General features: G+C 35.8%; 1 protein-coding gene across 7 annotated transcripts in view; it reads left to right on the top strand.

The window, feature by feature from the left end:
* Positions 1 to 25,444, top strand: part of Abcc9 (ATP binding cassette subfamily C member 9) — a 127,999-nt gene that overhangs the window by 64,354 nt on the left and 38,201 nt on the right. For all 7 annotated transcript variants that reach the window (XM_063238341.1, XM_063238345.1, XM_063238339.1 and 4 more), the window contains 8 exons: positions 688 to 768; positions 11,814 to 11,951; positions 12,077 to 12,202; positions 16,360 to 16,456; positions 18,737 to 18,966; positions 19,637 to 19,785; positions 20,007 to 20,076; positions 22,752 to 22,909. In XM_063238341.1, coding sequence (XP_063094411.1) covers positions 688 to 768; positions 11,814 to 11,951; positions 12,077 to 12,202; positions 16,360 to 16,456; positions 18,737 to 18,966; positions 19,637 to 19,785; positions 20,007 to 20,076; positions 22,752 to 22,909 — 1,049 coding nt within the window. The remainder of the gene's footprint in view (positions 1 to 687; positions 769 to 11,813; positions 11,952 to 12,076; positions 12,203 to 16,359; positions 16,457 to 18,736; positions 18,967 to 19,636; positions 19,786 to 20,006; positions 20,077 to 22,751; positions 22,910 to 25,444) is intronic.

Raw genomic sequence — 25,444 nt, 5'->3', positions numbered from 1 at the left:
TTTGTTCTTAATGGCTTCTGTCACATCCAATGCCCTTTATTTCAGCATAGTACAGTGTTTAAGAAAACTTACTTAACTTCTCTGAACTTTAGGTTCCAGACATGTAAAATGACAATGGTACCTATATATTGGAATTAAGAAATGTAAAGCCATTTACACAAGCCTAGCACATCGTAAGTGCTAGATTAATAGTGGTTTTTAAATATATATATGTAATATATATATGTATATATAACTTTATGCTTCCTTGTGATTTAGAAATTCCATCAGCCTTGTTTCTTTTAGCTCTCTTATCAGGACAAATGAAAATCCTATTTAACATAATATGTAATATCAAATGTAAGAGTTACATGTTATATAATCTACAGAGAAAATGCAGGAAACTAGAAAAATGTGGAGGTGCTTGCAGTTTTTAGTGCTTGCCAAGGGCTTTGATTATTAATGCTTCAGTAAAGCAGAACTCTCTCTAAGAGGGGAAAGATAAACACCAATGGTGAAAAAGTACCTTGATGTAATTCAGTTACCATTAGGTCATTTTCATTTTTTCTTATCAGTGTTACCACAATTTAATTAATAAATTCCTAGTAATTTAGGTACATTTCAGATGTTTGAATTTGAAAGGCAATTTTGCCAACAGATTCTATACTAATGGGAAAAAATGGAAGTTTCTGGTTATTTTATCCTTAGGGCATCAACCTGAGTGGGGGGCAGAGGCAAAGGATCTGTGTGGCCCGGGCGCTCTATCAGAACACCAACATTGTCTTCCTGGTAAGCACATGACCTTTGTCTTTATTTCTTTCTTATGTTTTTTCTCTGTACAATGATGAGTCTTTAAACAGACAGGTCAAGTCCATTATAAAAAATGGTTTGACTTAAGAAAAACTTGGGAAATCAAAGAGTACACGGGGGAACTAATCCTCCCTTGGTACAAACCAGTAGAAGCCTAGCATGGACCATTGAAAGCCAGGAGGATGTAGTTCATGCCCAAGGGACTGTGGTGCTCTAATGTTTAGCCAAGTTTTCTGGTCAAGAGGATCACTAGTAAGGGAGTGTGGAGTATTAGATCAACTGGGAAGAATCATGAATCTTATTTATATTTTATGGCAAAGAAAGAAGGACCAGAAAATATACCTTGGTGGCCATAGGGTGAACAAACACAGCTCTCCATTCTAGGACCATACAATTCAGACTCCAGTAAGATTTGCGATGCATCCTAAAGCTATAGAAACCTTGGTTCTACTCTAGACCTATTGAATCTTTATCTGTAAGGAAGAGTGTACAGCTGCTTCTAAAAAGCTCCATAGGTGATGTTCATGTTTATATTGGGTTGATAATGTACTCTACGCATGCAGTGACAAAATTTGATATTTAATTTAATAATGATTTTGGTTCCTCCAGAAGGTAATATGTAGCCCAAATGTAGTCTGTAACTATCCAGTGTACACTGGAGACCAGTAGATTGTATAAATGTACCTTTCCTTTGTCTTCGCCTTCTCTTTCCCCCTCATTCTTTGCAAGATTACATTTAGTATCAGCTCTAATAACTTCTTGGTCGTTCTTTCAGAAGATACATTGCTTACTGTTAAGGCATAGTCTTTTGTTGTTGGATTGCATATGGGCTTCCTGTTGATGTATGTTGATGTATAACAAGCTGACATCATAGATGACTAAACATAAAGTTATTATCTTACAATTTGGTATTTCAGAAGTATGACAAAGTGTTTAGTAGGCTATGTTACCTTTTCTGGGGGAGAATCCATTACCTTGAATTTTCCTTATCTTCTAGAAGCTGCCTATATTCCTTGTCTGGTGGCTGCCTTTTTCCCTTTTCAAAGTTAGCAAAGTTAGCATACCTTGTGACCTCTCTTACATCGTCACATTTCCCATCTTTATAGGCCGTAAAATGCTTTGCTTTAAGGATTCTTATAATTATTTTGGGTCCGTCTGGGTAATGTCCTCACCTTAAGATCTTCCATCTTAATCACATCTGCAAATCCCCACTTGCCACGTAAAGTAACACAACACTCTGGGAATTAGCACTGGGACTCTGTGGGACTATTGTTCTACCTGCCCAGGCAACTCTTGTGATTGAACAGTTTTAATGTGATTGAAATCTGCTTCTGTGCATTTTCCACTCTTTGACTCTCACACTGCTTCCACAGTGAGAGATGTATTACTTTTGTGCAGCCCTACTTCAACATTTTAATATTATTGTCATAACTTGCCTTAATTTACATTTCTCTAGACTAAGCAAGCTTAGCATTCCCAATTCTTCTACAAATGACATAATTTTTTACAACTTTCTTTATTGTGGATTTCAGAGTGTCTGTCAGATTCCCTTTTAAAAATGTGTGCTTGATGAATCCACATTAGCTCAGATAACTAAAAAGATATCGGTTCTTATGGTCTGCATATTATATTTACTTCTTTGCAATTTAAAATTGAAAGACACACTAAGTAGCAACTAAGAGCTATTGATGTGTTTCTGAATTTCCCCGAATGAAAGTATCTTATACCTCTATGTTTGAAAGCTCATTAAGCTCTGAACCACAGTGCTGTACCATTTGATTCTCCTGTCAGTACTGCAAGAGGAGCAAACAGACAGACTTAGAGGGCTGATGGCGAGTGAGAGTTAGTCTGGGCTAGAACTGTGTATCTTTTGAATTTTCTAGTATTTTATGAAAATGTCTTTGCCAACTTACTTGTGTTGTCTTTTTTTTCTCCGTCATTTTCAAAAATTCTCATATTATCTTCCTCTTTTTTTAATACTTTCTTTTTTTTCCTCTATCCACCAATGATGTTGTTAGCTCCATCTTCTGCACTAGGCAGATGAAGCAATGATGATTTCTTTACTCTGCCTTTAAGATTGTCACATGTAATTACTTGCATGGTTTTACATTTTGATTTAAATAAACTTTATTATATTAATGTTAAAACATACAGGAGCAAAATACACAGATTTTAATTGTGCATCAGGAATAGTATTTTTAAAATTTTATGAAATCTTCAACTTGCCATGTATATCAGTGAATATATTATTTATGAAAGATATGCATATGATGAATATAACACAGAATAACATATTCATTTAATATAACAGAAGTTTATTTATGAATAGTAAATAATCTTGAGAATGAATACTTGACCACACCTTGAATTGGTCATTTGGAAAATTATGTTGCTTTCTTTAAAGGAAGTGTCTTCCAAAACCATTAGCATACATACTGAATCTTTTTTTTTAAATTTTATTTAAAGAGAAAAAGAAAAAAACAGAAAAAGGGTACAAGTAATACATAATTTCAAAAAAATAAGCAATCACTAGTTAATAGATTACATATTGTCGTCTTACAAATAGTTGTTCAAGTTACAAAGTTAAAGCATACAAAGTGGACATTCAAACAGTTCTGCTCAATGATCTAACAAAAACTCAGTAATATGGTTATCTATCTTATATACTTAAATTTACATGCAGTTATATCACTTAGAGCACTTTGTTTTCCTCTCTTTTTTACAATAACAATTACACAGTTCTTAATTCCTTTTTTTTGAAGAGAATAAAACCAAATGTGCAAAACAAACAGAGTCAGTCAAATCAAAAGGATGGACTTAGTACATGTTGTAAAAATAGAATACAAGGTGATCAACAATGGTTACCATAATGCCTTTTGCTATCTTAAAAAGAATTGCCTATATCATCAGTTATAATAAAATTGATAAAATGGTACAGAACAAAACGAACAAAACTGAAACATTGGAGACATTACAGGACTTCAAAAGAAGATAATAGTCTAACCAGAATGGGCATCATAGTGAATCTTATTGTCTTCAAAGTATTTGCCGCCGATACCCTCAAACTTGATACTATCAAGCAAAACAGAATCGAGTAAAATCAGTCAAAAAAGATGGTGAAAGCAATACAGGGCTTCAAATCAAGTTAATAGGAAATCAAAATGGCAAAATGGTTATTATAATATATCCTGCTTTTTTAAATTTATTTTTTCCCTTAATTAAAAAAATAAATAAAATGAAAAAAAAGAGATTGAGATAAAAGAGGACATAACAACACAACAGCACAGGTCAGAACAGAACAATTTAAGCAACATAGTGTTTCACCACAAATTAACCTGACATAACAGTAGTTACCATAGTAGCTCTTTCCTTGAAATATTTGAGTATAACTTTATATACTATAGATCAAACATATCAAGACAATGTAAAACTATTCAAGAGAATGAAAGTATTACAGAGTATTTAGAACCAACTAACAAAATGAACAATGGTTTCTATTTTATCTCCTTGTCTATAAAAGTTTTTGTTTGTACTATCACATATAATAAAATCCAATAAGATACAACATGATAAGACAGATGGAGACAGAAGAACAAAAGCTTGATGGGACTTCAAAACAAGATGATATTAAAGCAGCACTAGCTATTATGATGTCTTGTTTTCTTCAAAATAGCTGTTTATACCATCACAGACAACCCAGAAATCAAACAACCCAGAATAAAACCATTCCAATTAATGAATGAAAACATTATAAGGCTTCAAAGCAATATAATGGGAAATCATGATCACCACATACTTTTATGTATTGTTATCATTTTTTATACTAGGGAAACTATTCGGTATTTATACATGTGAGTTTGATTTATTTCACTTTATGAGTATGGTCTCAAACTGCGCCCATTTATTTATAAATATCTCAATGAGATCATTTTTTATAGCTGAGTAGCACTCTATTGTATAAAAATACCACAACTTTTTTATCCATTCCTCAGTTGATGGACACTTAGGTTGTTTCCAAGATCTGGCTATTAGGTTGTTTCCAAGATCTGGTGATTACAAATTGTACTGCTATAAACATGGGTGCACATATATCACTGTGGTATGATGCTTTCAGTTCTTCTGGGACTATGCCTAGAAGTGGAATAGCTGGAACAAATGGACTTCCAATCCCAGCTTTTTGAGAACTCTCCAGACTGACTTCCACAATGGTTGCACCAGTCTACACTCCCACCAACAGTGCAAGAGTGTTCCTTTTTCCCCACAGTCTCTCCAGCATTTGTTGTTGTTGGTTTTCTTGATCCTGGCCATTCTTTCAGGAGTGAGATGGAATCTCTGTGTGGTTTTTATTTGCATTTCTCTATTGAGTAATGATGATGAACATTTTTTCTTGAAGCAGGATGCCTAGTCCATCAAGCCAGGATTTTTATTAAGTTTTATAGAAGGTTATAGCACCAAGATGCCCAACAGTGGGGTCATGACATATGAATGATAACTTTGGATGACCTAAACATAATTCTACACACTTTGCATACATTACGTCACACATTGGTATGGCTGTGATTCTTGCTCTTACTGATATTTATTGATAAGAAAAATGCTTGGGGGACAACTTTTCCAAGATCACAGGGATGGTGATAGTGAAGCAAGGCTACAAAATCCAGGAGGTTGGATTTCACAGTCTTATACTCTTAATCACCACACTCTCCTTTATTAGAGAAGTCCCAGAAAATGCTAAACTCCCAGAGTAATTCATTAGAGAAGTACACACAATATAAATTCACCTCAGTTTTATTTATAAGAAAATAAAAATAAAATGCTTTTAGTCATTTATAGAGACATTTACTATACTATTTTATTGGATTTTTGCAGTAATCTGATGTTCTCCCTGACAAGTATTTTATCCTTATTTTACAAGTAAAGTAAAATTTGAAATATTGTCCAGTGTATAGCGTGGTTGTAACTACAATTTGTGTTTTTTAATGTAAAGATAATGGAGTTTCTGTTATATCTATGTTATGACATTTAAAGTCAGAACTTTGTGGAAATTAAATTGAATTCTAAAAAAATCATTTCTAATCACACATTACATTTTTTATGTGAAAAGTTCTTGGGTTAGTCTGCATAACAATGGATTCTTAGGGTTTTTATTGCAATCAGAAGCAGTTTGGCTCAGATCATTACCATTATCTACAGATGAGTACCTGATTTTCTGGAACCAGTGATACGCTGGTAAATTCTGACAATTAAATCCCTGCTGCATTATTGCAGATAGAAATGGGGACACCTTTGTCAATGTAGTCTCAGTGATATTTTTCCACTGTTGTGGAAACACTATTTTATCCCGCATTGCTCTATAGTGATATTTAGACTCACATTTTTATTTTATTTTATTTTTAAATTTTATTTAAAGAAAGACTACACAAAACAGAAAATGGGTAGAAATAATACATACTTTCAAAGAAAAAAATAAACAGTAAGAAATCACTAGTTGATGATTACATATTGTCCTCTTACAAATAGTTGTTCAAGATACAAAAGTGAAATATATAAAATGGGGATTCAAACAGCGAGACTGCAAACAGTTCTATTCAACTATCCATCAAAAACTTAGTAATATGGTTATCAATCCTATACATTTAAACATACATGAAGTTATCCATATTTGTTCATTTCATCATGTGTTACAAGATTAGTTCTCATAAACTGTTTATAGGTTCTATGTATGCCTGATTTTTAACATGTATTTCTGCCTTTTCTATATTAGAGGGAGAAACAAAACACATTCCTATAAACACATGAAATGAAAAAGACATATAAAATTGCTGTACAAGGAGTTCTGTCGTGGTTACTATGTTGTCTCTTGTTATGTTCAATAGAATTTGCTATATCATTAGACATAGTATATTTGAATATAGCAGTACAAAACAATATTAATAAAAACAGAACTTTGTAGAGAGTGTAAAACTTCAAAAACAGGTAGTAATCAAACCAGAATGGGTATCATAGTGAGTCTTGTCATCTTCAGTGTAGTTGTCTATACTCTCAGATTTGATATTATCAGTCATAACAGTTTTGAATAAAAACTATTGATACTAAACAGCAATCTACAAACTAGATTTAACTAAGATCAGTCATGATGAAATAGTATAAGGTATACAGGGCTCCAGATTAAGTTAATAGAAAATTAAAGATGTTTACTGTACTATATCCTGATATTTTTGGGATAGCTCTCTGTGTCCTCAGATCTAGTATAAGTAGACAAACTGGGACAGAATAAAATCTATCTAAGCAGAGTGGTGCGAGTAATATGGGTTTTAAATCCTGATATACTTACTATTAACAATATCTTCTGCTGTCTTTTTTAAGACTATTCCTCCCCTTTCACTTCCCCAGGGTTCACTTTGCATTTTTGGGTCTCACCAACACCCTCAGTTTTTAGATTGGGGGACAGCCTGCTATTTACCTAAGTGGTTCCAAACCTTCTCTCTCCTGGACTTGATCTCTAGTTGTATTCCTTTACCTATTAATGCCTGTCTTTCCAATCTATCCACAAATACTGGTCCAGTTGCCCCTATTTCTGTCTGGTTCCCTGTCACATAGAGCATTGTTTTCTCATATTTGATTTCTGGTCCATATACCCTTTTTCAGCTTAATTATATTTTCTATAAAGAGCATCTCGGTGGACCCTACCTCCTGATCTACTCTGCCTGTGTTTCTTTCTCTCTTCTTCTTTTTCTTTCTTTTTTTTAGTGTATGAAGGCATCTATATTAGAGATTATAGCTAACCTTCTCTGCTTCATTTCTGTTGTGCTCTTTTTCTGCCATTAGTTGTCTGCTTTTCTTCTTCATTCTGCTTTCTGCTTCACTCATTGAGGCCTCTCTGCCACTGTTCCCGAAATCCTGGTACTTTTCTCTCTCTCTAGAATGTCCTGAAGTATTCTCTGTAGAGTTGGATTGGTGGTTGTGAATTCCCCCAGTTCCTCTTTGTCTTGGGAGCATCTTGTTTCTCCTTAATTTCTAGAGACAGTTTTTCAGGGTACATCAATCTGGGCTGGAGGTTATTTTTTTTTTTTTCAGGGCTTGAACTGTTTGCTCCAAGCTCTTCTTGATTTGATGGTCTGTGTCGAGAAGTCTGCCGTGATTTTGATGGGTTTTCCTTTATAGGTAACCTGTTTCTTGTCTCTGATGGCTTTTAATATTCTGTTCTTATATTGAATTTCTGGGATCTCGATTATTATATCCCTGGGTGTGGCTCTGTTTTGGTTGCAGGTGGCTAGAGTTCTGTATGCCTCATACATCTGGATATCATTCCCTTTTCCTATATTTGGGAAGTTTTCCTTAATTATTTCTGTGAATATCCTTTGTAGTTCCTTTGTTTGTACCCCTGCTTTTTCATTCACATTCTTTATTCTTAAGTTATAGATCCTCTTGTCTTCTTCTAGCCTTTGTATTGTTACTACTTGTTTCCTTGTTATTTTTAAAAAGTGTTTTCTTTCATAATCCCACATTGCAAACCTGTTCTCCAGTTTGGATAATCTGTCCTTAGTTTCTTTCAAGCAGTTTTGCCAGCTTCCAATGGAGTTTTTTATTTCCTGGTAATCTCTTTGAACCTGCTTCATGTGTTGTATGTTTTCTTTATATTCTTCATCAAACAATTCTTTCCTTTTTTGTGCTCTTCCATTATTCCATCTATCTTCTTGAGATGTGCTTAGCATTTCTTTTATTAATCTACTTATGTCTTGCTTTAGTTGGTTAAATATTTCACTTTTGAACTCATCTATGAGGTCCCGAAGATATCTCTTTATGTCCACTGATGCTGTGCCTGATATACATGTTTGCTGTCCTCAATCTCTTTTGTATTTATCTTTCCTGGATCAATCTTCTCAGGGTTGGGGGCTTTTTCTTATTGCTTCCTCTTCTCATATTTTTTGTTTCTTCCTTACAGGAATATAGAGAAGGCCTCAGTCCCTTTCTTTGTTGGCTATGGTTCTTCTGAAGCGTGCTGCCTAGGTGATCCTGCCCACTCTTGTGTGCTATTGAGGTGCAATCACTGGTGGCGTATGCTGGCCCCTTTCCTCTGGGTCAGTCAATCTGCTGAGACCTTCACTGTGTTAGTGTGCACCATCCATAGTGAACTGGTTTGGGACAACTTATTGGGCCTCAGCTAGGGGCGTGACCCAGGGCGAGCATACCCCACTAATCTCGTCTGGGAAGGGAACAACTTACTGAAGTCACTGCTGTTCCTTGTTCTTGCCAGTCCTGCCCAATTCCAAAATGTTGTCCCATTGGTGCCCCTTCTCCGTGGAAGGGTTTTATTCCCAGCACGCACCACAGGTTGATGCAGGTCCCTTGCCAGCTCTTTTCTCCTTTGGGCTTGCCAACCTCTGACTTCAGTGCGACTGTACTTCAGTGTGACTGCGGTTCCAGTGAATCAAAGTGGTGGGAATTCAGGTGGCTCGATGAGTCGTAGCTGTGCAAGTTTGGGCACTGCAGCAGGAGTATAAAATCTTAGCTGTTCCAATAGTAGCACCAGGACTGCATGTTTGACTGGTTCTTTTTACTTTAGTTTCTTCTTGGGTCGAGAGGATTCTTCTCCCACTGTCCAGGACTCCCCACACTATGTTATTTTGGCATCTAAATTGACTGTCTCAGGGAGCCTCTGTAATCTGTTCTTATCTATCTGCCATCTTTACCCGGACTCACATTTTTGGATAATTCAAAAGTTACATCAAAACAAATGTGTTAAGGGAATTTCCTATATTATCAGGTAGAATTTCTTATTCCATACATAACAGAATTTAAATAAGGAAATTCATATTAACATTTTTCTTGCTATCAAAAGGACATAACAAACAAGGAACTGATGTCTGTGATTATTTTAAAAAGCAGTTCAGTGGATAATAGCAAATAGGTTTAATCTTCCATGCATACACCTTCTTGGAACATTTTGGGAATAAGAAATGTGAAATGATCCAAAGGATCTAAATGATTTTTTAAATATTTTCCATGTCATTTAAAAGCATGTTGGGACAACCAAGATAATTGTGTCCCTAAACCAATTTTTCAATGTCATACACAGAGTATTGTCTTAGTTACTTTTCTCTCATTGCTGAGATACAATACCCAACACCCAATGTTAAAGAAGGCAAGGTTTATTTAACTCACAGTTTGTAGAGGTTTCAGTCTGTAATTGACTGGCTCTAAGGTAAGGTGTGGCCAAGGAGAAACAGTTCATGGCAAGCAGAAGGTAGCAAAAGATAAACAGGGTTGGCTAAAGCTCTTTCTAGTCCTTATATCTTACCCAGGGAGCTTGGGGCAGGTAGCACTTATACCATTAATTCTAGTGCCCTTGATTCTAACCTTGTACTATGAATCAAGTATAACATTACACACTCTAGATCCAGTCACCTCTGAAAAAACCCCACCTATGATTGCATGAGGCTTTAGGGGGCCATCCGGACACAAACCATAACAATATAAATGTATATATTTATATAAATGTACAGTGGATGTGCTTATTACAATAATTTATTCAATGATTATACTATTTAGGGCATCTTATTGTTTAAACAGTTTAAATAAATTAGATAACTGGAGTGACTGTTGTTACAAGTATTTTTATAAAAGCCATTTGAGCACATCAGTTATATCTCCCACTTATTCATAGCTATGATAGCCAGTAGATGGATTTGTAAAAGGTTGTTTTAATTTTGAATCATCTTTAAACTCAGTACTTTATTAGTATTTCTCTTTTAAGACATCCCCTAAGTACTTCAATAAAGTCATATTACTTACAGTTTCTGTTGGTGTAGACAGCAATTGATGGAGACTTGGAAAACTATTGAGCTAATTATGTCTACAGTGATCACATACATAATTGTATTCTAACCCTCAATCATCAATTTCCAACTCATTAGAAACTGCTTTTATGTTTCATCACTCAGATAATGAGCAATGCAATTTATCTGTGTAGAGGATATGATTGGGATAAATTGTTTCAAAAATTTCCTAGAATTAGAATTTCTGAATAGCTCAGTAGCAGAATGACAATCTAGCTGTTTCTTTCTTTAGCCTACATGACAAGGTAGAAATATGTTTGCATACTGCTGAGACATAAATGTGAAGAAGAAGACAAGATTCTAGTAAAGATTCCCAATTCTTTACCAGAAAACTCTATAATTTTTATGACTTTGTTCCTTCAGTTAATGCCTCAGTTGCCTTTATTGCCTGTCATTGCCAGGGTTTCTGGTGTGTCTAATACAATGTTGAACCTACAGGTCTTTTTGCTTTGTAAGCCACTGTTCAAGGACACTTGCTAGCTCTCCTCAGAAGTTCATAGTTTGTTTCTTTTAAAATATAAAACCATGCACTGTAATGCTATACTTAACATTATAGGAATAAAAAAATATATGAAAATAAACCATCAGTATCACTATCAGTAAATCAATTAATATAATTTTCTGAATAATTATCTATATGTCTTAATTGCTTAGTGCATGAACATTTTATTCCCAAGGCAGCTAACATGAGTTCAGTGTTAAGTATGTTATATTATACCAAATAATAGCAGTAATATTTATCTAGCATCTACTGTGTATATGGCACTATGCAAATCATTTAATGTATATTACCTCATTTAATCAAAAGAACATTCCCATGAAGTAAATCCTGCTGTGATACAATTAGCATTTTCTATGTTCTTTTTAATTATCTAGAACTAAGCCAGTATAACTATATTTTCACCTTCGGCTGCTGAGTAATGGTGATTTTTGAACTTTAAGAATCTGTAAGAATTCATGCCACTTATTGTTACTTATTAAGTAGTCTTTATGGTGGAAAACACATAAAAGCTTTATTTTAAGCTACTTTTTATGACTATTGAAATGCACACAGAGTCTGTTTCTCATAAATTGGATTTGGGGGATCATTTATCCTTTGTTATTTTTATTTCTATTCTCTAGAGGCATTGAGTATATAAACAGTATGGAAAATGTTCATCTTCCCACCACTTTATTTGGTTGCAGGATGACCCATTCTCTGCCCTGGACATTCACTTGAGTGATCATCTAATGCAGGAAGGGATTTTGAAATTTCTCCAAGATGACAAAAGGACGCTTGTTCTTGTGACTCACAAGTTACAGTATCTGACACATGCTGACTGGGTGAGAGTATTGCTATATTCTTATGACAGTCATGTAATAGTAGGAGATGCTTTCTGTAAAGAAAGGTAATTCATTTGGTTGCCTAAGACTTTTGTCACATATCTGTTAATATGTGCTTTCCTTAGATCATAGCCATGAAAGATGGAAGTGTCTTAAGAGAAGGGACTTTGAAAGATATTCAAACCAAAGATGTTGAGCTGTATGAACACTGGAAAACACTTATGAATCGGCAAGATCAAGAATTGGAAAAGGTGAATAATCAACTCAAACAAGGCAGATGTGTACTGTGTAATTCCTAAGAATGCTTTTGAAGAAGTATCACATTTAATACTTGATATTATAATGTATCTCACCTCAAACCCAAGATAATTGTAATTTTTGCATATCATTACTAGACAAACCACTGTACTTTGAACCTATAAAATTCTAATACTATTTTGAGGTACAGTGCTAAGAGATTTTTGGGAGATTTTCATTTAAATTCATATCATACTGCAACTATATATGTATGGAAAACTTAGACACATTGTTTGCTGAAGCAGGGGCATTTCCTCATTTTGTCTTATTTTTCTTCATTTATATCTTCTTTTTTTTTTCATCTGTAACATGAAAACATTTTCACTCACTGCCTACCAACTAAGGTTATAGCCAAGATAAAAGCCAAGTAGCTGTGAAGGAAGCAAAAGCTATGAACTATTGGTGAACAGAGCTAGGGAGCGGGAGATGGAAGGTGGTCAGAAGAAAAAAATAGATTTTTACATTTATATTGGTTTTTAGAACCCATAAGACTTTTTCGTACAATCTTACAAATCCATGTGAAATAAGCGCAGAAAATATTATTTCACTTTTATAGTTGAGAAAAGTAGGGCTCAGAGAATTTAGGTAACCTGGCTAAGGTTGTACAGTAAGTGTAATATGTAATGAGTAGTATCAATAGAATTTAAACAGGTTCATATCTAATGTAACTGTATTTTAGTGCTACAGCATTAAATCATGTGATCACAGAGGTGGAAAGCAGGTTGAGTACAACTTGTAATTGAGGGTAAAATTGTAAATTAAATTTTCAAATTTTTGAAATGGTTTGCTTTTGAGTTTGGATTAGGACATGTCCAGAATTTGGTATCCCTAGATAGAACTGATAATTTAATAAGTGAAATATTTGTATCAATAAGTTTCTCCAAAATATCGGAAGATTTTTTTTTTTTTTTGTCTTTTTCCTTTTTATCAGTACCGGGGATCGAACTCAAAACTGCCTGCTTGCAAGGCAGGTGCTTATGCTGCTGAGCTAAATCCCCAGCCCCTAAAATATTGGGAGATTAAAATGCACTATTTTAGAAGGAACGAACCTATTTTTCTATAGAAGAAGATAAAAAAGAAAAACCCTGGTATTTTCCTTTCTCCTGTGAGTTTACTGATGATCTCAAAACAAATGACATAAAGCAAAGATGCATGTAGGAATACAGGCATAGACTAGAACAAATCATTGAATTACTAAAGTTAGAATATTAAAAAAAATTACAAGATACAACCCACAAGTGCCTGCTTAGGAACTGTGCTATGAGAAACATAATTATAAATGTACTGGGGAGGGCTCCAAATGTCATGTTTTTCAGTGATCTAATTGCCAGGGACAAAAGAATATGATGTAAGCTTAAGGACTGGGACAATTTATGGTAAAAATCTTTGGTAAGAAGATCAGGAAAAAAATAAGAGCTGTTGGCTTGATATTATAGTAATATCGTTAAGCGGGCCAAGAAGCAAGTTCACAATGCTGCATTTAGAAATAAAATGATCACTTGAGATAGCAGAGCTCTATAATTAAAGACAGATAACTGGGGTGCAAATCAACTGAAGGAGAAAAGAAACAATTTAGGGTCTGGTAGGGTAAATCCATTTTTATAAGGTGGAATGGTGGCCAGGAGAAGCCAGGAGTCTGTCTAGGGTGCCCATCAGGAGATGGGGGGAGTTTTGCCCCTTTATGGAAGACAGAAAATCATCAAGAGTCATCAATCCCAACATGGAGATGAACACCACTGAAAGACATTGGAATAATTTTTGCAGAAACAACTTTGTTTAATTTGTCAGATGCAAGGACAGTGTGTTTACCTATAAGCCAGTGTCACTTTGCCACCTGGGAGACACTTGGCAACATCTGAAAAACATTTTTGGCTGTTGAAACTGGGGCAGGAAGATGGTACTAAGACCCAGCAGGTAGGAGACAGGGTTACTGCTTAGCATCCTGCAGGAGACAGGAGCGGCCACAACTACAGAGATTCATGCAGCCCAAATGACAGCGGTGCCAGAGCTGAGAAAGCTTGACCTGCATGCAGAATAAATGAAGCAAAAGAGAGAGAAAGGAAACGAAAGGTCACATGGAACCTTCTGCCACAGGGCTTGAGGAAGAACTTTCAGTTTAAGGGTTAAGGGGTGTCTTAGTTATTTTTTACTGGTCACTGAGGCAGAATACCCGATGCACCAAATTGAGAAAGGAAAGGTTTATTTCTTACAGTTTTTGGAGATTTCAGTCTGTATTCAGTTGGCTCCAAGGCAGGGTGGCATGGCAGGGCCACAGTTCATGGCGGCTGCAAACAGCAAGGCAGAAACCAGCAAGAGAAAGAGACACACCTTCTTCCTGCCATCACATCACATCCGGTCTCCACCCCCAGGCAGGTGTAGCACTGACACCATCAATCCAAGCGCTAGACAATGAACCAATCACAAATGCACAATGCAAACACATGAGGCCTGGGGGCCACTGATATATACCATCACAAGGGGTAATAGGATAAGACTGAATTTGTTTAAAAGCTAGTAATGAGAACCAGAAAGAAGGAGATAATGAGGTTAGCTAATTTTAACTATTACTAAGAGCTGTAAAATGGGTAATATCAACCTTGATCTTCATAACGTTATTAAGCAAAATACAACTAATATCATTTGATGCTCCCCACTCCTCTACCTGTGGCCTAACCTTAGCTTGACGCAGTAAATATTTATTAGAAAATGAAACTAAATTTGTATTAACTTAACCTAAACATCAACACATTTCAAAATGTTTAACCTGTAATGGACTTCATAGGAGCATTGTGTTCCTAAGAAAATTTGCTTTAACTTTTTTTGTGGTACTTTAAGTCTCCAAAATAAATCTTATGGTTAGCTATGATGAGGAGTTAAACCAGAAGCAAATCTACTTGGTTCTGGTTTATTTTACCCGATTACGTGTACACAAGTGATGAGCATGGCTTTGTGTTTTGTATTTTGTAGCCTTTTTGACAAATGTTTTCATATCAGGAGGCAAAATCAGATACTAACATGAAAATGTATTATACAAATGCTACTCAGGAGTGACATTTTGGTTTTTAGTCTTTTAACCAAGAATCTGGAAGTAACAGAGCCTCGTAGAATAGTGAGTCCTTTAAATCACATGCTATATAAATACGGGAAATGTCTGATAACCAACAGTGTATTGGTTTCTTGGGGATAACAAACTATGTTCTTGTTGTCTTTGTTTTTTGTTATATTGGCCTATACAGAGAGCCAATATACCACAGATGCCCAAAGTTTGTGAGTGAGTTTTTGGAGCTCAATGTGCATTTCCCTCACAGAACTAGATTGATTCGTTTGCAAGATGAGCACGAAGAACCTGATTTAACCCACCATCTAACTGAGCTGTTGCTACTAACCCAGTCCTAAGAGCTGGGGGAGAGAACTGAGGTGTTGGAGGCCAGGGTAGGGAGAAAATAAAACTCTTCCTTTTTTGAACACAAAACAAGCCTGAACCAACTTTCAAAACTGTGATTTGTTTTGGCACCTTTCTGTTCTCTTTCTACACATTTCTTCCTCCTAGGCTTTATCCCAAAACTCTAGGTACCTAAGGACTTTCACTGGCTCTTTGTTTCAGAATTACCTGCCTTCATTCTTATTCTGTCAAAGTCCTTCTGTACAGCTCCCTCAGTGAGATGCAAAAGAAATTTATTCTATCTAATAATTCATCATAATAGTGGACAGCCATTAGTTTTTACTAACCCCAAAACTTGTACATACAAAAAATGTATCTCTAAAGGAAGATACTTAAGATAAAGGAATCCTTGGAAAAATCACAAGGCTTGAAATTGATGTAAAAATAAAATGAGAATCTGTGGTGGAAGGATGCTTCAGGGTAAGGATGGGTTCCATCACATTGTCACTGATTTTCTTGGCTTCTCACTGCCCTATACCTTTGAACACAAACATTTCCTACAAACATAAGACATTTCCATGACTGCTTTTGTGATAGGATTGCTAGGTCTGCAGAGTGAGAAGAGAGCCTTTGAGATTGGTATAAAACCAATAGTGTGGGTGGGTAAGGGTAAGTCAACCCTTTCTTCTGACTGGAGCTCTGTGAATGATAGCATGGTGTTCACTGTAGGATATGGAAGCTGACCAAACAACCTTAGAAAGGAAAACTCTCCGAAGAGCCATGTATTCCAGAGAGGCCAAAGCCCAAATGGAAGATGAAGACGAAGGTAGACTTTTTTCTTGAATCATTCAAATGGGGTAACACAACATGAGAATTTTACCTTGTCAGTAGATGTATGAATGTCTTAGTGAGACATAGTAAGTCATCTTGCAAGGGGAGATGCTAACTCAGTACCTAACACTGAAAATGAAGAGAATAAGAGGCCAAGAAAAGTGTAACGCATCCATTGATGAGTAGGCACTAAGAGGGACTCCTCAAAGTGTGTCTCAGTCCATTTTTACCATATGTGACAAAGAATTGAAATAAAAAGCCCGGGTCTATAAATGCGTCTGACGTTTACATAAAAATCTTTGAAACGCTTAGTGTAATGATCAAATCATGATATTAATAAAACATCAGTCCTTCAGAGATAAAAAAGAAGTGGGAAATATGGGATTGTGTTTTGATTCATTCAGTAAGTCCTCATGAGAATTTCCTGACAGTATAGTAATAAAGGGTAAGAACATTAGGAGGTATTGATCCATTGCCAGAATTTAATATGGTAACCAGGAAAAAAGACAGTCAAAATTTGAAAAAAAACAAGATAAAAATTACATTTCCTTCACATTTATTGCCAAGAGCTTGTAAGAAATACTGTCACTTAATCCCATAGAGCAAATGCATTATATATACTTAATCCCTAGATAGTCTTTATTTATGACTAGTTCTATGGGCCAACTTACAAATGGAGAAAAATATGACTTGACGCTCCCTGACCTGAGACTTATCAAACATTAAAACTTGCCACCTTTCAGATAACTACTCAATATTACAAAGAATGATCATAGACTAAATGAATGAATGAATAAATAGTAACTTTTGCATTTCAGACTCTAAGACTAAAAACAGATTTTAAAGAATTTTTGGTTCTATTAAGTCATCAACCTCCAGAATTCAAAACTATTTTTAATGCCCTCTAAAAATGAAGTTGTACCCAATTATTTTTGCCCAGTGTTCCTATGGCGAGTGTATCACTGGAGAGGCTGATTTTTTCCCTGGGTTTCCATTCTCTCAGGGATAAAATGATAATACTTTCTTTACAGAGACAATGTGTGTTAAAGGGCTTATTACAGTACACACTATCTACTCTGCTATTCCAGGTCCTATCACTACATCTATGCAGGCCACCAGGAGGGGATGATGGGAAAGAACAAGGACCCACTTCTCTTGCACTCGAGGCTGGCATATACTGTTTCTATTTACTATTAGCCAGTTCATTACCTGAGCAGATTACGAGCTGGGAAAGTGAGTGCAGAAATATTCTCTTTAGCTGTGTTGCCTTGATACAGAAGCAGAGAATGACACTTGCGGAGGCCGCTCACAGTTTTCAATGGTCCACCTTTTAGGTTATGCACATTTTTATTCCTGACCTCACACAGAGAGAGCAACCTCCTGCTAAAGGAGGAGGCATCCAAGACGCAGGTATTTCATGCAGCTAAAACATCAGCCTCCAATGCTATCATATTGGCATCTCTCTTTTCTGATAACCTGTAGACAAAAGATAAGTTATCTATCTTCCCATCCCTGGTCCCTGGAGGTATGTGTTCTACATGAGCTAAGTATAATGGAAGCTGTCTTTGGAAGAGGAAAGGAAAGGAAATATACCATAGTCACAGGGCTACACAAATGAGTAAGCTTTGTAAAGATTTGCTGCCCGAGCTGTGGAGGACGTTCTTAGGGTCTCCCATCCTGAAAGTGACAGGGGCTTACACACTTGAGAACTCTTTGCATGTTGTTTGCTGTGGACCCTGGCTTTGCCCTCTGGAAAGTTCCTCTTTACCTGCTGCCCCCCGACTACATCTGAACTGGGCCATAAACAGAATAGATTAGTCTCTTGGGGTCTACGCTGAAATTCCAGGAACTATTTTCTCCTGGTACAGTTTTATAACTTCAGATACTTATAGATCAAACAACAGTAGATGTTTGCAGCCCTGGTACATGGTTTTATTCAAAATTCCTTCAATAATTTAATAAATGTTTCTACTGTATACGTCCAGTCAGCTTGATCTTGGACTCAGCAAATGGTGTCATCCAGACACAGATTTTATGTTTGTTTAATCATTCATTCAGTCATATTGATCCTTTACCTATTTTACACACACACACACAAAAAAAAGAACCCTACAAGGTTTCCCCTGCTAACAGCATCCAAACTAAATATTTGAAGGTGGTTTTATGTGCTTTTTTGTGTGACAATAAAAATTATATCTTCCTCATTCTCATCTGAAACTTAAACAGATGTTTGTTTTTGGTGTGTGTGTGTGTGTGTGTGTGTGTGTGTGTGTAGAGGAAGAAGAAGAGGAAGATGAAGATGATAACATGTCGACCGTAATGAGACTCAGGACTAAAATGCCATGGAAAACCTGTTGGTGGTACCTTACATCTGGAGGATTCTTCTTACTCTTCCTGATGATTTTCTCTAAGCTTCTGAAGCATTCAGTTATTGTAGCTATTGACTATTGGCTGGCTACTTGGACATCTGAGTACAGTATAAATAATACTGGAAAAACTGATCAGGTACTGTGGGTTCAGTTGTGCTTTTAAGTCATCAAGGAATTATTGAGATCAACAGTGTCACCATCATAGTTATTTAGGTACTAACAGCCCAAATGTCCAAGCATGTGAGTTAGCAATGAGTAGAGGACTTGAAATAGCATAAATTGTCAATTGCATAGAAAATGATCTGTGATTATTCCTTGTATTTTTAAAGTTTATCGTAAGAAACATTTGAAGATGCTGTTACAGATTTGGATTCAAGAGAGTTTTATACACATGATTTTTAAAAATGTATTCTCCATACATGCATACAGGACTTCTTGGTTGTTGTCCTGATGGTATTTGATTTTTAGTGTCCTTTTATGAGTGTATCAGCTGGTCATTGTGTGCTTAGGGATGAAAAGGATGAGTTTTAAAAGGTAGAAAGCTAAGAATTTGCCCAAACTTTAAAACAAGCTTTATCCTTTCATCTTTCATCTCCTGGGCAGGAATCTAGCAGGGGTTGTTGACTTGTGGGACTGTAGTGGGGACTCTGTCCTGGGTCTCCAAAGCCAGCTTACTTACAGTTGTCTAAATGTATGCAAAACAGGCAATTCAACAATCTTGTTTTACCAGACGTTTGGTTTTCTAATAAAAAACAAACAACTCAACTGTTAATGATCTGCAAACCTTCCTGTTGCTTGCGGTGTAGACCTTCTATGTGGCTGGATTCAGCATCCTTTGTGGAGGAGGTATTTTCCTTTGTCTCGTCACATCTCTCACTGTGGAGTGGATGGGTCTCACGGCTGCCAAAAATCTCCACCACAATCTTCTCAAGAAGATCATTCTTGGGCCAATAAGGTAAGAACAGGAGTAGGTTCTTTCTCCCACACACAGAATCATAAAAACATATATTTTAAAATCTAACTAAAATGTGGAAGTTTAAAGTGTTTCTTCAGTCCCTGAGCATGTGAATAGAGAAGACTTCTTGTTTTCATGAGTCTACGTGTCTCTTAGCATGCTCAGATTGCAATTGCAGAGAGTTTAGGATTATCATGCACTTCAATCTGTTCCACACTTAGGTTCTTCGATACCACACCCCTGGGACTAATCCTCAACCGCTTTTCAGCTGATACTAATATCATTGACCAGGTGAGTCCAGAGTTACTTCCATGCTCAAAAATAAAATTTTCAGTGTAAGCTAAGCAGAGTTTTAAGAGAAAACATGATTATTCTTAACAGAATTGCTAAAATTTAAAATGAGCCGTATTTGCATTCATATGAAAACATGCAAATGATTTCTAAAATAAAATTGTAAAACCTTAGTTCAAGTGAATTTATGCATGTAGAAGAGGATACTAACAATCAGCATGAGATAAAGAGAAACACAAACCAACAAATCAGAAACCAGCATTGAGTTTTTTATTATAGAGGAATAATTTTTATCAGTGGTGCCCATATTCTTACAATGTCAAGTTCTGTTTTGTTTTTTTGTTTGTTTGTTTGTTTTTGTCTTTTTCATTTTTATCAGTACCAAGGATCGAACTCACGACCGCCTGCTTGCCAGGCAGGTGCTTATGCCGCTAAATCCCCAGCCCCCAATGTCAAGTTCTGAAGGGTCTAATATTCATACCGGTTATTTTCCAGAAGGGAGAGACTCTAGGCTATGTCAAGTGTTCTTTGATTTTAATAGATTGGCTTTTGAAACCTTACATGGTCTCATATCTTAGGGAGTATCCTAAGAATGCCCAATTTAGCAGTTTAGTTTCTCTAGAAGCATGTCCTAAAACTAGACATTAAAGTATTAAAAAAAACATCAATTACTTCAAGAGCAGGACCCATAGGATGATTGAGAAAAGGATCAATCAAATCCAGCCTTTAGCCAAACCTAGTGTCACACACCTGTGATCCCAGCACTGTAGCACCCTGGAGGCTAAGGCAGGAGGTCATTGCAAGTTCAAGACCAGCCTGAACTGCACAGCAAGATCCTGTCTCAAAAAAAATTCTAATTCTTGCCCTTTGTGACACTCCAGACAAATGATCCCTGATTTAGATAGACTGCTCCATGTACAGCTAACTAAAAAGTGTGCTGAAAAATTTTGATATTTTCATCGCATTGGTGTTTAGTCATGCTGCACCTAAAACATTTCATACAGAATACTTGTTAGAAACAGACAGAAAGGGGCTAGGGATTTAGCTCAGCAGCATAAGCGCCTGCCTTGCAAACAGGCAGTCGTGAGTTCAATCCCCAGTATCAATAAAAAGGAAAAAGACAAAAAGAAAGTGGTAAAAATTCAAAACAATTAGTAAACTAAACAGAAAGTTCAGCACAATATTTGGGTAAGATGTATTATATGAAAATTGAGAATTGCTTATACACTAACTTAAAAACTTACCAAAAATGATTAATTTATATTATAAATAAATACAGAAATAACCTAGTATGAAGAAAGATATCCCATACCAGAAGTCATAAAAATTCTCTGTATATGTACATTAAGAATTTTTCATCCATAATTTTAAAATACTAATACTAATAAATTACTACATTACTATATATTATAAAATTATAATCAATTTAAACCATTCAAAGAATATAAAATAATTACAGAAAAATAATTTAAATGTTTTACAGTTAGGGGTATTGCTACATAAAATTTTTAAAATGTTATGCAGCCATAAAAAAGATGCATATGTATACTCAGGGGAAGATTTACAGTTGATATTATTCAGTAAAGTAAAGCAAGCAATGGAGAGCTAAGATTTTTAATTTTAATTCATTATTTATTAGTACATATTTGTGATACATAATTAAGACACTCATTATGGGAAGTCGGTGCACGTACATACCACACCTAAACCACTTCTATTCACTTCCCTTCCACGCCCTCTCTCTTCCCCATCCCTAGATTCCTCTTCTCCTCTGCAAAGGGTCTGCCTGCCGGTTCCTTACCATGTCTTTTATTTTGCTCTTTTTTTAATTGTAAAGGAACAAACACAATGATACAGAATTTCAAAACAGAATAGGGGATTAACAATGGTTAGTATGTTACATGTTGTTGTCTTCAAAGTGATTGTTCAGATTAGCAGGCACATGCATGAAAAATGATCAAGCGATGAACACACAAACCATTTGTTGGGCTAACAGAGATGCACAGGATAATTATCTGATCCTCTTCTCAATCATCCTATGGGTTCTTTGCTTCCTTTCTTTGGGCTTCTTGGGTTTTCTTTCTTTCTTTCTTTCTTTCTTTCTTTCTTTCTTTCTTTCTTTCTTTCTTTTTCTGCTTCATTTGTTTCTTCTTTTTCTTTTATCTTTTTCTTTCTTTCTTCCTTCCTTCCTTCCTTTTCTTCTTTCTTTCTTTCTTCCTTTCTTCTTTCTCTCTTTCTTTCTTTCTTTCTTTCTTTCTTTCTTTCTTTCTTTCTTTCTTTCTTTCTTCCTTTCTCTCTCTCTCTCTCTTCTTTTCTTTCTGTCCTGCTTTCCCCCATCCCAGCTGTTCCCTCCCTTTTTAGCCATATCCTCCCCTTTCACTTTCACATTATCCACTGTACATTTTGGATTCCACTAAGTCCTTTGGCTCTTTGTACTAGAGAGGCAACAAGATGTTCACCCATTTGAGTTGATAGCTGATATTTATACTATAATGCCATTTATGTAATGCCAAGAAAAATAGGTATGTAAATAATGGCATGTAGATGGATAAATAGATAAACTATACTGTAGGGAGTGAAGAATTGCTTATGATGAATATTTTTCTGTACTGCTTTTGTGGCCAATGTTATATTTGAACTAAAATCTATTTTATTTCAAAAATACCTCTTGATAGCATATCCCTCCGACTCTGGAATCTCTGACTCGCTCCACGCTGCTCTGCCTGTCCGCCATCGGAATGATCTCCTATGCTACTCCTGTGTTCTTGGTTGCTCTTGTGCCCCTTGGCGTTGCTTTTTATTTCATCCAGAAATACTTCCGAGTTGCCTCTAAGTAAGTCAAACAGTGGTCTCATCATATCTTCAAAAACTTCTGTACTTGATATACTGTGAACTATTTTTGCAGTAGTGTTCTTTTTTCAAGATAAAGTGTGGAACTTAGAAATGTAACCCATGCTTGAGGCTGTGCTTGTACTATAACTCAATTGTTTCTGCAGTTGATTATCTTGGCCTTACATGGCTTTCAACATTGGGTTCTGAGTCCATAAATTATGCCAAACTTTCCATTTTTTGGTTCTTCTCCTGAACATGACTTTGACATAATGCAAAAAACAAACAGTCCCCAAAATAATGATTTGAGTGACATGACTATTCCTAGTAGGAGGAAAGATTAAAAAATTAAATCCTTCAGATACATGGAGTGAAATGTTAGAGGTTAAAAAAATTAAGAGTTAAATCAGTGATTACCAGAAAAGAAGATAATGAATATTCAAGAGGTTCTAATTTTTGTAGCCTGGAAAACTTCAGATTGGATCATGTGATATGCCTTTGGGCATCCAGTCCAATAAATAAAGGGTAGCTATAAATTTTAGATCTTTCTATCAATTATAGGATTTATCTTTTGATGAGATATTGAATAAACTAATGGAATGTAGTATCCACAGTTTTAAAATTTCCAATGTAACTTTGAAGCTTTGCCTTAAATAGTACAGCAAATTTTGTTATTGTAGGAGTCACTTTATTTCAATACATGCTATGTACTTTTGTGTTGCAAATAGCTTAACCCACTTGGTAAAAATGAGGAGAGCATCATGACAAACACATATTCTCAAAGAAAATGTCTCTTGGTGAAATGAAATATATAAATAATATGTGGATTAAGTGTAAAACAAAAGACAGATGCTGAGTTTATTTCAGAAATGGAAGATATTTAATATGACTCCCATGTAGGGAAGAGAAAAGAAGATGGCGGCAGGTGAGAAGGAAATGGAAGGCTATGTTTGGAAACCTGTGCAGAGATAGAACATTTCATAGCTTAATAGTGCTGTTTCTCCCTCAGAGTTATGAATCAGCAGCCTCAAGCCTCAGGAATCCATTTGAAATTGAGAATGTTTATCATCCCCAGCCTCATGTTCTTCTCCCACAAATTTAGACCAAAGACAAATGGGAGCAATCAAACTCACACTTTCATTGCCTTTGATGCTTTCGTTGATGCTGTCTGCCTAGGAGCCAAGAAGTTCAGGTTTATTATTTCATGGCTGCTGGCTGTTTTTGAAAGTATCCTTGCCTTCTCACCACTAATAGCAAACAATTTTGTCTAAATTCAACCGCATGCTCCTTTGGGCTTATTTTTGCATTAAGCAATACTCATTGAGTACAAAAGTTAGAAAAATATTCCAAGTCTGTTACAAATTTAAATGATGAATTCTCTTCATAAGCAACGAGGATAATCTGCTTGCGTGGAAGGTGCAGTAATAAGGACATGATCATTTGTGAACAATTAACATTGATAGTGAATCAAACAACCATGCTTTCATTCCGTGGAGGAAGATGGAGGGAAAGAAGAATACAAAGGATTAAGATTCAGTATTCACATGCATCAGCTCCCTACCATGGATGTATTTATCTATCTCAAACATGTACAAATAAAAAAAGAAAACGAAGTTTTTGAAAGATAGCAAAAATTACAAAAAATTCCAAACTGAATCAGGTCTGATGATAAAAGACACCTAATCATGTAACTCTGGGAGCCTGAGGCAGGAGGATCATAACTTCCTACCTAGCCTGGACAATTTATTGAGACCCTGGTTCAAGTTAGAAGGTTAAAAAAAATCTGGGAGAAAGTCAGTGCAAAAGCCATAGACTCAGTTCGAGTTCTAAAAAATGAAAAACAATAACAACAATAGCAAAAAGAAAACTCCAGACTGAACTCTGTGTTTTTTTGTGGGCCGAGAATTAATGGTTGATTGCTGACGATTGTGGACCGGTGTTACCAGTTAAGCTGACTCTTGCAGGTGAACATTGACATTGCTTCTCTAATTGCTCAACCCTAAAGACCTAGCAAAAAGCAGAAAGATGATAGAGAAGAAAAAAAAGAAAAAGATTTGGAAACAAATGGTCCCACTCTTGTCTTCTGGAACTGCTAGCTTTTAAGAGCTAAAGAAAATTTATCGTGGCTCTGCATCATTATGAAAAGAATCAGATTCCAGCATTTCTGTTCCTAGCACACTTTATATACATATATACACATGTATATGTGGTATGTGTATGCACACAAACACACGTGTACAGGTATGCATGCATATCCATATAGTTCTTCAGAGTAACTGTGAATGGTGGAAGGGGTTTAACTTGTTGTGTCCAAAGCCAAACCCACTGTCTTTTCTCTCCAAATATCCTCCTCTGTAAAGGAAGGTAAACACCCCACCCCGGTAAACAACCGTATGCTTTTCCTCTCTGTGGTACCCAAGACCTCACGTGTGCTGGGGTAGTGCTCTGCCACTGAGCTCTGCCCCAGCTCAACATTTCAATTTTTGAAAGTCAGCTAACCTAGAGACAGCCAAGCCATATTCGACTTCCCTGTTATTTA

The sequence above is a fragment of the Cavia porcellus genome, unplaced genomic scaffold (assembly GCF_034190915.1).
Source record: "Cavia porcellus strain 051 isolate PalLab524CR breed Dunkin Hartley unplaced genomic scaffold, mCavPor4.1 scaffold_27, whole genome shotgun sequence".
Classification (NCBI taxonomy): domain Eukaryota; kingdom Metazoa; phylum Chordata; class Mammalia; order Rodentia; family Caviidae; genus Cavia; species Cavia porcellus.
This window is presented reverse-complemented; position numbering and strand designations above follow the sequence as displayed.